Raw genomic sequence first — 15,022 nt, forward strand, 5'->3', positions numbered from 1 at the left:
TCCTTCCTTCCTTCTTTCCTTCCTTCCTTCCTTGCTTCCTTCCTCTCCCTCCTTCCCCTTTCCCTCCCTCCTTACTTTTCCTACTTCCTTCTCCTTTCTTTTTTCTTTTATGGATACCAGTACAGGGGCTTGAACTCAGAACTTGAGTGCTGTCCCTTAGCTTTTGCTCAAGGCTAGCTCTCTACCACTTGAGTCACAGCTCCACTTCCGGCTTTTTGCTGGTAAATGGCAGGTAAGAGTCTCATGGACCTTCCTGCCTGAGATGACTTCAAATGGCAATCTTCAGATCTCAGCCTCCCAAGTAGCTAGAATTAAAGGTGTGAGCTACCAGCAACCAGCTGAATATACAAACATTAAAAAAATATGAATAATGTATATTCTGGAAAGTATACCTGCATAAATACAAAGCTCTTAAACATATATGGCAAAGAAAAGCTTAAGGAAAGACAGGAAATTAGAAATCAAAGCTAAGGACCATGAAGCTTCTTCACTTCTTTTTTTTTGGGGGGGGGTCTGGTCCTGGGCCTGAATTCTGGGTCTGGGCGATGTCCCTCAGCTCTTCAGCTCAAGGCTAGCGCTCTACCACTTGAGCCACAGCACCACTTCCAGCTTTTTTTCTTTTTGTTTATGTGGTGCTGAGGAATCGAACCCAGGGCCTCATGCATGCAAGGCAAGCACTCTACCACTGAGCCACCTTCCCAGCCCATCACTTCTGTCAACTGCTCTAGGCCCTCATTTCTTATGTCGTCAAGATGCTTTAGGAAGCACTGACAGAAAGAAGGTTGATGAAACTCTAAGAGGAGGAACTGTACTATCTGGGTATAAAAGAAATTAAGCAATAACACTGGGTATAAAAGGAATTAAGCAATAACACTTGAATGCCTTGAAGTGTGATGAGAAAATAAAATATTTTACTTAATAATTTATTTAGACATACAAACCATCATTTCCCAGAGTGTTTCTCAAAACCTGGACAAGCTACTACTAAAAAGTATGGCAAGTTCTAAGGAAGCAATTTAACTGGCTCCTTCAGTGTGGTGAAAAAACAAAAACAAAAACACATAATGTTTAGAAATATTCTCAAGGACAGAAAACCAGTCCACAGCATTAAATTGTTTGTCCATGGACTCACTTTTTATAGAAGCCCTCTCCAGAGATATCTTTCCTGAAGAATGTGACTAAGAAATAGCAAACTTATTCTGATGAACTAATTTAAAAGTGAAAATATCTAATTTTTATAAAGTACTTTGTGTGTCATTTTTAATTCCTAAACTACAGCACATGCATGTGACAGCTATACAAACATAATAACATCATTAAATATTTACTTTTTTGTGTATATGTGTGCCAGTCCTGTGCTTGAACTCAGACTCTGGGCACTATAACTTTTTTTTTTTTTTTTGCCTAAGACTAGTGTTATTCCATTTGAACCACAACTCCATTTCTGACTTTTTGGTGGTTAAGTGGAGGTAAGAGTCTCACAGACTTTTATGCTCAGTCCTGGCTTTGAACCAAGACCCTCAGATCTCAGCTTCCTGAGTAGCTAGGGTTACAGACATGAGCTACCAGCACCCAGCTTAAATATTTTCTTTTTTATATAGTATCTACAGGAAAACAACATGCCTGTTTGTGTTAACTTTAACTAGATTCACATTCAAACTGTTGTTTATTTTGACTTTGCTTTTGTCAAGATTTATTATTAAAAGTATGATCCTCTTCTACCCTCTGACCTTGGTATCCAAATGCTTTGTGATACTATAAACTCAAAATGTATTTCATCAAGGTTTCAAGATAAGAGAAAAAAGAGCTAAAGAAGGATACCTGTTGATTCCTTCAAATTTCTTAAGGAAAAACTATGTCAGTGCTTACTAATCATTAAAAGATAAGGAAATAATGTATTTCCTGAAGTGCTTATTACTTGGAGAGAGGCAAACGTAGGCATCCAACATAAAAATTAAAATGGCAAGGTTATAATATTAAATGGATATGTGCTCAAATTATAAGACTAGGTAGTTACATTGAGGTAATAAAACTTAACTTTGCCCATTATCATAAAATACTAAGTCTTCAAATTAAGCTTCTGAATCTCACATATTTTACAAAGATAAGGAAGGTCTACAAGCTATTTATTAAAGAGCTAATGCATATAAATAAAATTAAAATCATTTTATTTTAAGCTGCAAATGCTTTCGGGTTATTTACTAGGAAAAAGTAAAACTAAAAAGGGTAGAAAATGTTTTTGAAAATGTGTTTTGAAAACACATTTTTGCAAACAAACATGTTCCACAATCTAAAATATGTTACTATTCATTAAAAAAACGTTTATTGAGCCAGGCACAGGTAGTCCACACTTATAATCCTACCTTCTCAAAAAGTGGAAATCAAGGAGGATCAAGAATTCTGCTTAACTCCAGAAAAGAACTTCCATGAAATTCCATTTCAAAAGAAAAAGCTGGAAGCAAGGCACCAGTAGATCACACTTACAATCATAGCTACTTTAGGAGGCTGGGGTCTGAGGATCACAGCTTGAAGACAGCCCAGGCAGAAAAGTCCATGAGACTTTTATCTCCAGTTAACCACAAAAAAAGCTGGAAGCAGAGCCGTGGCAGCTCCATTGGTAAAGCACTTGCCTTGAGCAAAAAAGCTTAGGGACAGCACCAAGTCCCTGGGTTCAAGACCCGCCCCCCCCCCATACACACACACAAAAGTTGAGAATGGTAATGTAAAACTGTCATCCTTGCTGCACAGAAAGCATAAATAGCAGATTGGGATCAAGGTCAGCCCTGGCAAAAAGTGAGACCTTATCTGAAAAATAACCAGAGGAAATAAAGGTTGGATGAAGCAGTAGATTCAAGCAGTACATCATCTGCCTCACAAGTTGAAGTCCTGAGTTCAAACCCCAGTATCAAAAAAACAACAACAAAAAAAATAATGGCTTTTGTAGCCAGACATGGTGGCCCATATCTGTAATCCTAGATATTTGGGAGGTAAAAATCAGAGGGACTACAGTTTAAGATTGACCCAGAGAAGAAAATGTGCTAGGCTCTTTCTCAGCCAATAAAAAGTCAGTCATGGTGGTATGCAGCCATCATTCTGAAAAGCACTAATAGGAGAATCGAAGTCCAGGATAACCTATGCATAAATATAAGAAAGAACTAGAATAAAGAAGGGAAGGAATTGTGTTGAAGTGGTAACAAGTTCTTAGTTAAATTCTCAGTAACATGAAGGGAGGAAGGTAAGAAAGAGGGGGAACAGAATTTTTAGCTAAAAAAATTCAAATGCTTTGCACATAAAATGTATTTTTATTAATGGTATATATCAATTTAGATGGAATATAAATGTTTCTATTATAGTGTTTTTAGCTGTCATCAACAATATATGTATCACTTAACAGATTACTCATAACTTTGCATGAATATAATAAAGTGCCAACAGCCACCTACCTTTCTTTCTCTTGATTTCCTTTTTCACTTCCATTGTTAATCAAAGCAAGTTCATCTAATAATGATGTAGATTCCTTTGTAAACTTCTCAAAAACCTACAACATAGATATTATTAACAGGCTAAAAATAATTTTAAAAATCAATATGTAATGAGGATTTTCAGTTAAAAGGAACAGAATCAGTCAGTGAATATTTCCTTTCCAGCAAGTTACTCAGTACGGTTGAACTACAGAGTAAACAGTGCAGTTAATAAGATAAAATTATATCCTCCAAAAATGAATTGTTCTCATAGAAAATAATTTAAGTTAAAACACATTAAGAGATTATTTTTATTCTTCGTTCAGACAAGTTAATTTTTATTTTAGTTTATTTATTTCTGTCAGTTGTAGGGCTTGAACTCAGGGCCAGAGCACTGTCCCTGACCTTTTCTGCTCAAGATAGGACCCTACCACTTTAAGCTACAAATCCACTCCTGGTTTTCTGGTAATTAATCAGAGATAAGCCTCTCAAGGCCATGGCCTTTTCTGCCTGGGCTGGCACTGAACCACATTCTTCACATCTCAGCCTCGTGTGTAGCTAGGATTATAGGCATGAGACACCAGTGCCTGACAGACAAGTTAATTTTTATTCTTGTGTTTTTCTGAGGAACATTTGGACCCATAGCAAATTTTATAACTACATGAGTGGAGTAGGCCAATTTTGACCTCTAATTCTAATGACAGAATATGTCTTCAGCTTATTCTTTCACCAATCTATAATGTTATTATAAAATTATTAAGTTTTATAGATCAGTTGTAGCACAAAAATAGTCATAATTTTAACATTTCTGGAACAGGATTTGGGAAAAATGTGTTTAAATATATATAATAATTTGGCATGTGGACACAGTTGTCTGATATAACTGTTCAAATATGGTACAAGGAGAAATGGTTACACATTCAGAGAATCAAAGTACATTACTTTCCAATAACATTAACACCTAACCTAAACAAAATTAATTTGACAGTTTTGCAGTTTAATTAAATAATACATTATATACAGCAGCATTTCAGTCTGAACAGGAGATAGACTTTCAATCAAGATATATTTTTTTTCTGTCAAACTGCACCTCAAGCGGATAATTCAAACTGATGTTTAAATATCCTCTGAAAATTGTATATCAATAGGGTCACTTCTTTGATTCTACTTTTTGTGTGTCATTCTGTTATTCTACTTAAAAGATTGATCATTTTTACTGATACCTCTAATTCCAACAGCTAACACCACAGAATATGTTCATATGCTCATGTTGGGTGCAATTTTAAGAATTTGAGGTATATTCATTTTGCTTTACCCACAACCTTGCAAGGATGTGAGACATAGCGAAATTAAGGAAGTTACCAAAGTTCATATACTGACATCTTGATTCTAAATAAAGGAGTCTTATTCCAGATTAATTGTCCACAAACATTGTTATAATGTCCAGTATGCAATATACTTCTGTTTTTGTAAACAAGAAAAGCATCGACTTTTTAGTTGATTAAAGCTAGTTATGAAAATTTCTTATAACAGTAACATTTTATCTCACTATACTATACCAACCAGCCTCTTATTTAACCAGTCCATGTGATCATAAGTGAGACTCCCACCAAAGTCTTCTGTTAATTGGCATGGTTCTATGTAACGAGTCAACTTGTTGGCAGACACTAAAATAACCTGTAAGAAAAAAAGGAAAAAAAGTGACTAAATCATTACTAAAATCTTTGGAAGTAAGAAAGATATTGAACTATATTAAAATCTACAATACTATTGTAACATGATGACATATCATCATTTAATTAAGAACAAATTCAATTGGAAGACTGAAGCAAGACGGCACCTGAGTAACTTCCTTCAACCCATGAAAAAGAGATATGATTATAAATACATATATCTACTACAAAATACTCAGAAAAAGCTGGAAGTGGCACTGTGGCTCAAGTAGTAGAGTGCTAGCCTTGAGCACAAAGAAGCTCAGAGACAGCTCCCAGGCCCTGAGTTCAACCCAGGACCAGAATTTAATAAAATTAATAAAATACTAATAAAATTCAGAGAGCAACTAGGGAATAACTTATAAAACCCCAAAACTGGAACATCTAGAAGAAATATATTTCTACTAGTTTTATTTTTACCTACCAAAATTGAACCCAGAGGACAAAATCCATATAACAAGTCTATAAAAGACATAGAAATTAAAGTACTAACAAACTATTATCCAACAAACAGCCCAGAACCTGATGAATTAACTGCTGAATCTTACCATATCTTTAAAAATTTCAAATCAATATTTCTCAACTAGTTCCATCAAGTAGAAAGAAAAGGAACATTAGCAAAGTCATTCTATATTATTTTGATGTCAAAACTAGAAATGACACAACAACAAAAACAAATGCCCTAATGAACACAGGTGTCAAAATTTCTTAATAAATACTTGCGAACCAAATTCAGCATAGCAAAAAAGAATATAAACTATAATCAAGGTGGCCTCATTCAAGGATAGTTCAACATGTGCAAATCAATAATAAACATAATAATATAAAACAGTATAAAAACAAACTAAAACAAAAAACACATTATCATCCCATTAGATGCAGAAAACACTATTAACAAAATTCACCATCACTTTATGATAAAACTCAGAAGAAACCAGAAGGATTGTATCTCAATATAATATAGGCTACATGTAATAAATCTATACCAACACCATACTTAACGCAAAATAATTAAAATTTTTTCTCTAAAGCTAGAAACAAGATATTCCCCAGTGCTGATATGGTACCCTATTACCCACAGACAATTTGAGAAAATAGTCAAATGGGTCCAAATTTTTGGCAGGTTGGGTCTTAGGCTTGATAGGCAGGCACTCTACCACTTGAGCCACTCCACCAATGGTTTTTGCTTTCATTGATTTTCCTAGTAAGGTCTTGCTTTTTGCGCAAGCTTTCCTGGATCTCCATCCTCCTATTCATACTCCCTACATAGTTGGAATGACAAGCATACTAGGCCCTGAGTTTAAAACCACAGTACCATAAAAAAAGTTAAAGAACTAGGGCTGGGAATGTGGCTTAGTGGTAGAGAGCTTGCCTAGCATGCATGAAGCCCTGGGTTCCATTCCCAAGTATCACATACACAGAAAAAGCCAGAAGTAGTGCTGTGGCTCAAGGGGTAGAGTGCTAGCCTTGAGAAAAAAAAAAGCTCAGAGACAGTGTCTAGGCCCTGAGTTCAAGCCCCAGTACTAGCAAAAATAAAATAAAATAAAATAAAAATAGAGAACTAAATAAATTATTTCACAATAAATAATAGTCATTAGTCATAATGCTAGCCATACAACAGAGTAGTTAAGAAAAACGGTATTTTCTCTTAAAGGCTTGTTTTCCACAAAGTATTCACTAAGTTTTTAATATACACACAGACAAAATACAAACATATGGATAAGTAAAAATTTAAATTAAGCATTAACACTATCAGCAGGTGCACACTGATTTATTTAATGATTGGATAGTGGGTAGGAAATGTTTATTATTAAGCTTCATTTATTTATTTACATTTTTAAAGAATATTCAGCAAACACTGTATTTAAAATTTCAGAGATGGGAGCTAGTGGCTCATACCTGTAATCCTAGCTACTCAGGAGGCTGAGATCTGAGGATCTCAATTTGAAGCCAGCCTGGGCAGGAAAATTCCATAACACCAGTTAATAATAATTCCAGTTAACCATCAGAAAACTGGAAATGGCACTGTGGCTCAGTGGTAGAGCACTATCCTTGGACAAAAAAGCTCACAGACAGTGCCCAGGACCTGAGTTCAGGCCCCATGACCAAAAAATAAAAGAAAATACAATAAAATAAAATTTTAGAACAGAAAGGATAGAGAAAAGAAGGGAAGGATGGAAAGAAGGAGCAAGATGAGTATGAATCTCAAGCTGAGGACAACGCCTCTGAGAAGGCAGACCCAGAGCCATGGGAAATGGAGAGACAGGAGATGGTGATAACTAGAAGGGTGAGGAAGACCATATACTTCTTTCCCATAACAAATGATAATAAAATAAGATTTAGCACAACAAATTATATTTTGGTTTGTTTAATAACTGCATACTTAACATTATACTGAGTGCTTTATCAACTGACTAACATCCCCAGGTCTTATTTTTGTTTTCTTTAGCTTAGTTTTCAGATAGTGTCTTGTTATTTGCCTGGGGCTGGTTTCAGACCACCACCTTCCTACTTCTGCCTTCTGCATAGCTGTGATTACAGAAATGGATCACCACACCCAGCTATTTATAGCTATTCTAAATGGCAATTTAATGTCTCTCAAACAAGGAGTTTGTACACACTGCCTATTCTGGTAATAGTGGGACCAATTTAAAATTTAAAAAGAAAAACAAAATAAAAAGAACATTGCAAATGTTTCTCACTTCATGGCAAACTGTCCTAAAGAGCTTTATTTTATTCTCGGCTTGAGTGGAAGATATTTTTTTTGGGGGGTGGGGGGCCCGGTCGTGGGGCCGAACTCTGGGCCTGGGCGCTGTCCCTCAGCTCTTCAGCTGAAGACTAGCGCTCTACCATTTGAGCCACAGCGCCACTTCTGGCTTTTTTCTTTTTGCTTATGTGGTGCTGAGGAATCGAACCCAGGGCCTCATGCATGCAAGAGAAGCACTCTACCACGGAGCCACCTTCCCAGCCCCACAAGTGGAAGATTTTTTTGATGAGCTCTCTGACTCTGGTGTGGTTGGAATCCGTAGACTTACAATCTACAAATACTAATGACAACCAAGCCCCAGGAGTAAGCTTTTCCATTCCTCAGAAATGTCTAATTATGTTTTAATAAAACATATTCTAACAATGAAACTAAGAGACAGATACTTATCCCATGACGAAATAAACTATTTGCTAAATGAGGCATCAATTCATACCTGAAAAGATCCTATGACCTAACATTCTCCCTCCTGAAAAGATACACAGAAAATGTCAAATTAAATGGATGATTTGTCTACTTCTCTACAACGCTTTATTTGAGACAAAATTAAACTCTGAAAAGTATGTCTTTTGAGTAAACCCCAAATCATGCCTGTCAGTTTGACTCAGAGCCTTGAACTCTCCTTGGATTTTGCTTGGCTAATTTTCTACCACTTAGGCCATGCTTTCACCTCAGCTTTTTGCTGATTAATTGCAAATAGAGCCTCACAGACTTTTCTGCTCATGTTGGCTTTGAACCTCCATCCTCTAGATCTCAGCACTTGAGTAGTTAGGATTATATGCGTGAGTCACTGGTGCTTGGCCCTGTAAACATTCTTTTAATGCAAAATACAAAGACAAAAATAGTAGGAAAACATCTTACTCTACAAATACTGACACCAGCGGCTACCTTTAGAGGTACACAAGGAGGAAGAGGTATCCGTACAGGAAGCAAATTCCCTCGGCAATGCCTGCTTACACAGGAGAACAACTGTCCCCTTGCCTTTGGAAAATGACATCAGGACACAACACATAATTACAGACACTACTCCTGAGAAGACAAAGCAGCTCTAAGCAAGCATCACTCTATACCAGTGAGACAGCATACAGGCTGTGATTTTACAGAAAGAGCAACTTCCAGTGCTGAAGCATAAATAAGAAACACAGTGGAGTGAAATGGATTTGAAGTAAATAAAACTAGAAAGCTGACAATGGAAACAGTAGGGCAGAAGGTTCTAGAAGCTATAAAAACAAGGAAACAAATTAGAACACAAACAACTGACATAAAGAAAACAGAAAATGGAAACATTTCAGAGCTGATGTGGTAAAAGATTACCAATTCCATATCAGGTCATTTTTTCTAAATTGACTCACTAAGGCTTCTTAAGTTACAAATAGTACCAAGACTACCCAAGTTCCTTTCTGTCATAATCACTTTAAGAGTCCACTGTCTGTTAATACAGACAACCTGGGTGCCAGTGTAATAGAGGGCTTTCTGTTTGTTAGAGAGAATGAGAAAGCACCAGCGAAGTTATTATGCTTCCCAATTCAAAGGGAAGAATTGTTATTTGCCCACTTAATAAATGGCATTAGTGATCTTTGATACTTAAGACAGGTGATTTTTCCATAAATTATGAAATTATCTTTTTTCATGCTGGACTTTAAGATTATATAAAATGAAAAATGGTATTATAAACCAAAAATAGGAGAATTATTTCCATGTCTTAATAACAGAAATTCTTTTAGACTTATAAAAACAGCTGCCTTACTTCTAATATTTTATTTTTATTAAAAAATATTTATTAAACAGTTACCAAAGTCAGGTAAAGTGTACATTTCCTTTTGAACAATGTCACTGCTTTCCCTGCTCTCTCCCCAGTTTTTCCCTCCTATCCTACCCACAAGTTGTGTAGGTTTTCAACATGGTGTCCAGTGAGTACCATTGCTGAATTTGTTCACCTTTTGTCCATGCACAATTCCAAAGAAAATAGACAAACAAAAGAAAAAAGAAAACGAAAACAGACATGAACCCCAAGACAGGGACACAGTGGTTTTTTTCTTTCTTGCTATTGTTTTTAACGTACTTATAATGCACTATGTGATTCTCTTGTTTCTTGTTTTTCCCCATGGTATAACCCCTGTTTTCACTGTATCTGATTCCAGTGTCCTGCATCTTGTATATATACATTTTTATAATTTGTGGAGGGGAAGGGATATAACAAAATGCTTAAATAAAGATACAGGTTGACCCACTGTAAAAATGAGATGTACAAGACACTACATTGAAAATAAATTTTACAACTTTTTGGGGGAGGGAGGAGTTGGGGAGGGAAGAGATGATAGGGGAAAAACAGAGGAGGAGGTAACAATGCTGGATAGGAAATGTACTCATTACCCTACTCATGTAACTGTAACCCTCTGTACAGTATTTTTTTAATTTTTATTATTTTTTTGTGAACACAATGTATAGAGGGGTTACAATTACATGGGCAGGATAATGCGTACATTTCTTATCAAGCATTGCAGCTTCCTCCTTTGTTTACCCTTCACATCCCTCTGTACAGTATTTTTACAATAAAAATATATATAGAAAAAAAAAAGAAAACAAAAATGGCAAAAAAGAAAAAAATCATCTCCATTTCCTGGAGTTCATTTCCATAACTATTATTCTGTATGATCAGATGCACATAGGTACTGTGCCTTTCTGTTCCTTCCTGAGAGTATCTTCCTTTGGTCATATTATGTGTGAATGCCTACAGACCTGTATTTTAATGTATTTTAGATCTAGTTTCCTCATATGAGAGGGAATATGCACCATTTGTTTCTCTGAGCTTGCTTACCTCAGTTAACAAGATTTGTCAAAAATAAATTGTTGTATTTCTTTTTAAACAATTATACATGAAAAAAAAAGTTTGCAACTCCTGGCTGGTTGTTAACTCACTTTTTTGTTTTGTGCTGGTACAGTGTTATGCTTGCTGAACTTGCTTTGCCTTCATTAATTACACTTAACACAGAGGATCAACACCAGACTTCTTGTGAGAAAGATACTAAAAACTTAATGTCACATCATAAAATTAGACTTCAAAATGTATTGGATTAGTAGTATTTATTAAATTTTGTTTAGGAAACAACATACATTTATTTAAAAAGGCTCCAGTTACTTGAAAGAGTTAGTAAAGAGTGACATATGTACAACTAAAGTTTTGTAGTCATTCACGAAGAATCTACTCTCTAAGCCCCTGAATTCTGATTATATACTAATTATAGTGTGAAGCACTAATTAAGCAATGCTAATAACCACCTTGAACAAATAAAGTAATAATGGCAAAATACTTTAAAAATACAATACTTCTTTTAGATTTTTTACCAGATTATACTTGCCTCAAAGCCAAGTCTATCCTTTTCTTTCCAGAAACAAAAATGTGTTACTTTCTTATCCCAGAATTCATCTGGCTTCACTACACAAACAAGGGATACCTCTGCTGGAACAACATTCTGTAAAACACAGGGAAATAGGTAAAAATTATGCATGCAGAATGTTAAATTATTACATTAAAATTAATATTCATAAATTATGCTAAGTAAGAAACTTAGGAAAAAATTAAAATAAAGTAGAAAAGTCTCCAAACTTCCAAAAACAAATGGCAATAAAGATGTGATAGCTATTTAGAAGAGATTTCAATGTTAGACAGACTATATGAACTACTTTTTGTTTTTCTCAACTCTCTACTAGCGAGTAAATTTACAGTTCAAGGAAAGTTTTAGCTAGAAATAATTAAAACCAGATTTTTTTGGGGGGATACAAAAAATTTCTAATACTATCATCTTAAAGAATCTCTTCAAAAAATATAAAGTCAATTTTCATACAAAGTAAGTTTAGTCTCAACCATACAAATTCTGCAACATTATCTTTCACATTATACAACTTCGCAATTGCTGGATATGGTTATTTGTACTACCTGAAGAAGAAAGGAAATTAATATTTATTGCCTTACACATATTTCACATGTATTTTTCAGGAAATTTCAGAAAGTCTAACTTTAAAACACATCTTTTATTCTAAACATTTCCACCATCTGCAATGCTAACATTGCCAAACCATTCCCATTTCTGAAATATTCTTGTACTAAGATTACTGCTTGACATTTCTCTCATGCTCACAATAGGGTTCAAACCCTTTTCCCAGGAACTCTGACATACTCTAAGCTTAGTCCCTGCTGTCCTAGGGACCCCACCTTTCACCTCTCCCCACAACTGTCATGATGACCCTTGCTGCTCCTAACTTGTAAGTCTGCTCCCACCTCAGGCCTTTCCCCATAATGCCTGTGTCCAGAATGTCCTTTCTATAATAGCAAGACTATCCTGTTTATTTAAGCATCTATATAAATGCCTTAAAGAGACCTTACTCATCCCTTCTACCCGAAGCAATACTTTTAGGCTGCCTTTGGCACTACCTTTCCACAGCATCTGTCATCTGATGTTATATTAGTTATTAATTTGCTTAATTGCTCATTAGCTCCTCAAACAGCTCACTAACTCCTCAAACAGCATATGAGGTTTCCAACAACAGGTATCTGACCTATTATGTCACCCTTAGAGTTGCAATATCTGACATACAGAAAACACTAAATATTTGCTGAATAAGCAAATCCTCATTAACAAGTACATCGCATTTTTTCTATTTTACAGAATAATCTTAGTGTCACAAAGTACCTCATCTAAGATAATGAGTTTAAAAGTAATAGATAAGAATCAAAACCAGGTACATCTGATTCTTAAGTTCTATCACAGCATTTTAGATGTCCTCGACCACAGGTCAGATAAACATCATTTTTGGCTTCACAGGCCATACTGCTTCTGTGGCAACTACTCAATTCTGACAAAATAGAGGAAAGAAGACATAGATTCTATGTAAATGATAGGCATAGCCTCATGCCAATGAAGTTTATTTACATTTAGAGGTCTCATTCCTATTCTAAACCATAGCAGTGATAAACAACACAAAACGTTTAAGATAAAATCTTATCATTTAAATGTGTCACTGGGAACTTCAGAAATCTAGTGCCTCTTGCAATGATTGGGCTATAACTAAGGAAAACAAAACAAAACTCAAAAGTGTCAAAACTTTAATCAGAGAAGCTAAGAACATTAGAGATTTATTCAGTTATTGACTTGTGGAAGATTAGTATTTCAAAAACCTGAAAGCTGTGAGAACCTTTGAAATAAAAACAGTGAGTGACTCTGCCTGTAGAAATGTTTTAACCAGGACAAAACAGCAGGCCATGGCAAACTCTGAAAAGGTCAATTATGAATAAATCCAAAAGTTGGTAAAAAAAAAAAATCTATCAGAAAAGAAATTGCAAGGGCAGATGAATCCACTGATTCTTCAACACTGCCACTGCTCAAAGTCCAGTTTAAATGGCAAGTCCCAAATATCTTATCCATGATACATACGATATATACATATGATACATATGATGTAGGGATAGCCACAAGATCATAATTCATGGGACTTCTCTTCTGCAAATAATTTTAACAACTTTTTTCATAGAGAAGAGGTAATCATCAGGGTTTGGAATGTAAAAGTGCCAGAACATACTTGCCAGAAAAAAGTACTAATCTATGCTCCTCAAAAACTGATCCTACAGAGGCCTTTTCTACCCACGAGTGATCTTAGAGATGAAATATTTAGGTCAAACGCTCAAAAAGAATGAAGAAATGAGCAGATAATTTGGGTATATGCGTTGGTTAAAAAAAATAATACACAATGCTTGATAAGAAAAGTACTCATTATCTTGCCCATGTAATTGTAACTCCTCTGTACAGTATTTTCACAATTAAAAAAATAAAAATAAATACAAAAAATCAATTTTGCAATTAAAATTAATTATTTTAAATAGGAAAAAAATAATAATACACACTTAATCTGGGTGTTGATGGTTCATGCCTATAATCCTAGCTACTCAGGATGCTGAGATCTGAGGATCACCATTTGAAGCCAGCCTATCTGGAAAGTCTATGAGACTCTTCTCTCCAATTAACCATCAAAGGCAGGAATGGAGCAGTGGCTCTAGATACAGCATTCACAGTTCAAGCCCCAGAACCGGCACAACAAAATAAAACAAAACAAAACAAAACAAACAACTAAACAAGCAAGAGAAAAAAAAAGAGTAAAACCAAGTCTGAGTTCAAAGGCAATTCTAATTTCCAATTTTAAATTATTTGAATTCCTTATGTTTTGGATGACCTTTTAAGATATGAGACCTTACTCTGAAAGGTTAGATTGTGAGGCTAAAATTAAATAAGATAATTCACCTAGCAATAATAGAAAAGTACCTGAACCACATTAAACACTGAAACTAAAACCAAAATTACTTTGTTCCCACTACTCAGATACTTTTATCCCAATTACTCTAAATAAATGATCAAACATTAGGAATTATTCGCCTTAGTAATCACTTACATTTTTAAATTATATTTTCTCCACAGAACCATAAAGCAGCTCCCAACTATTCATCAAATTCATTTAAAACTCCTGATCTACCTCTCACCATTACTGATATTCACCTCACTGAATGCTCTCTACCCCACACTACCATCAAATTATATTTTCTCATAGCAGTTTCTATCAACTCTTCATTGAATGTGCTTCATTTTTGAGTTATCACTAAGCCACAGTCCCTGCCAGGACTGGCTTTTCATTTTCATTCATTTAAACTAGATAACTTCTTTAATTATCTCAAATCTTGTTTCTCTAGAAATCTTTCTATGGACAACTGGGTGCCTAAGAGTAAGCCAGGCCCTTTCAGTCACTCAAATGTTTTATTTTCCCATTTCACAAGGTAATAGTTCCAAAGCTCTTCTAATAAACCTAAAACTTCTAACTAGGAGACTGCTACATGCCAGGGGTCATAGACCTATTTCTGCGACAAACATAGGAAATACATAACAGGCATTCTCAAGGACTTAATAACTTGGTTTATTAAATGTAATCTGCAAGCCTTTAAGGTCCCACAAAAAAACTTAACTACAGGGCTGGGAAAGTGGCTCAGTGGTAGAGTGCTTGCCTTACATGCATGAGGCCATGGGTTCGATTCCTCAGCACCA

At 35.2% G+C, this 15,022-nt stretch overlaps 1 protein-coding gene across 1 annotated transcript in view; it reads right to left on the reverse strand.

Annotated features, from left to right (window-relative positions):
- The window catches only part of Sestd1 (SEC14 and spectrin domains 1), a 79,197-nt gene that overhangs the window by 31,026 nt on the left and 33,149 nt on the right, over positions 1 to 15,022 (reverse strand). Inside the window, 4 exon segments of the mRNA XM_013030109.1 lie at positions 2,007 to 2,037; positions 3,434 to 3,538; positions 5,025 to 5,138; positions 11,297 to 11,410. Coding sequence (XP_012885563.1) covers positions 2,007 to 2,037; positions 3,434 to 3,538; positions 5,025 to 5,138; positions 11,297 to 11,410 — 364 coding nt within the window.

This window comes from Dipodomys ordii, unplaced genomic scaffold (genome assembly GCF_000151885.1).
Source record: "Dipodomys ordii isolate 6190 unplaced genomic scaffold, Dord_2.0 Scaffold5, whole genome shotgun sequence".
Lineage (NCBI taxonomy): Eukaryota > Metazoa > Chordata > Mammalia > Rodentia > Heteromyidae > Dipodomys > Dipodomys ordii.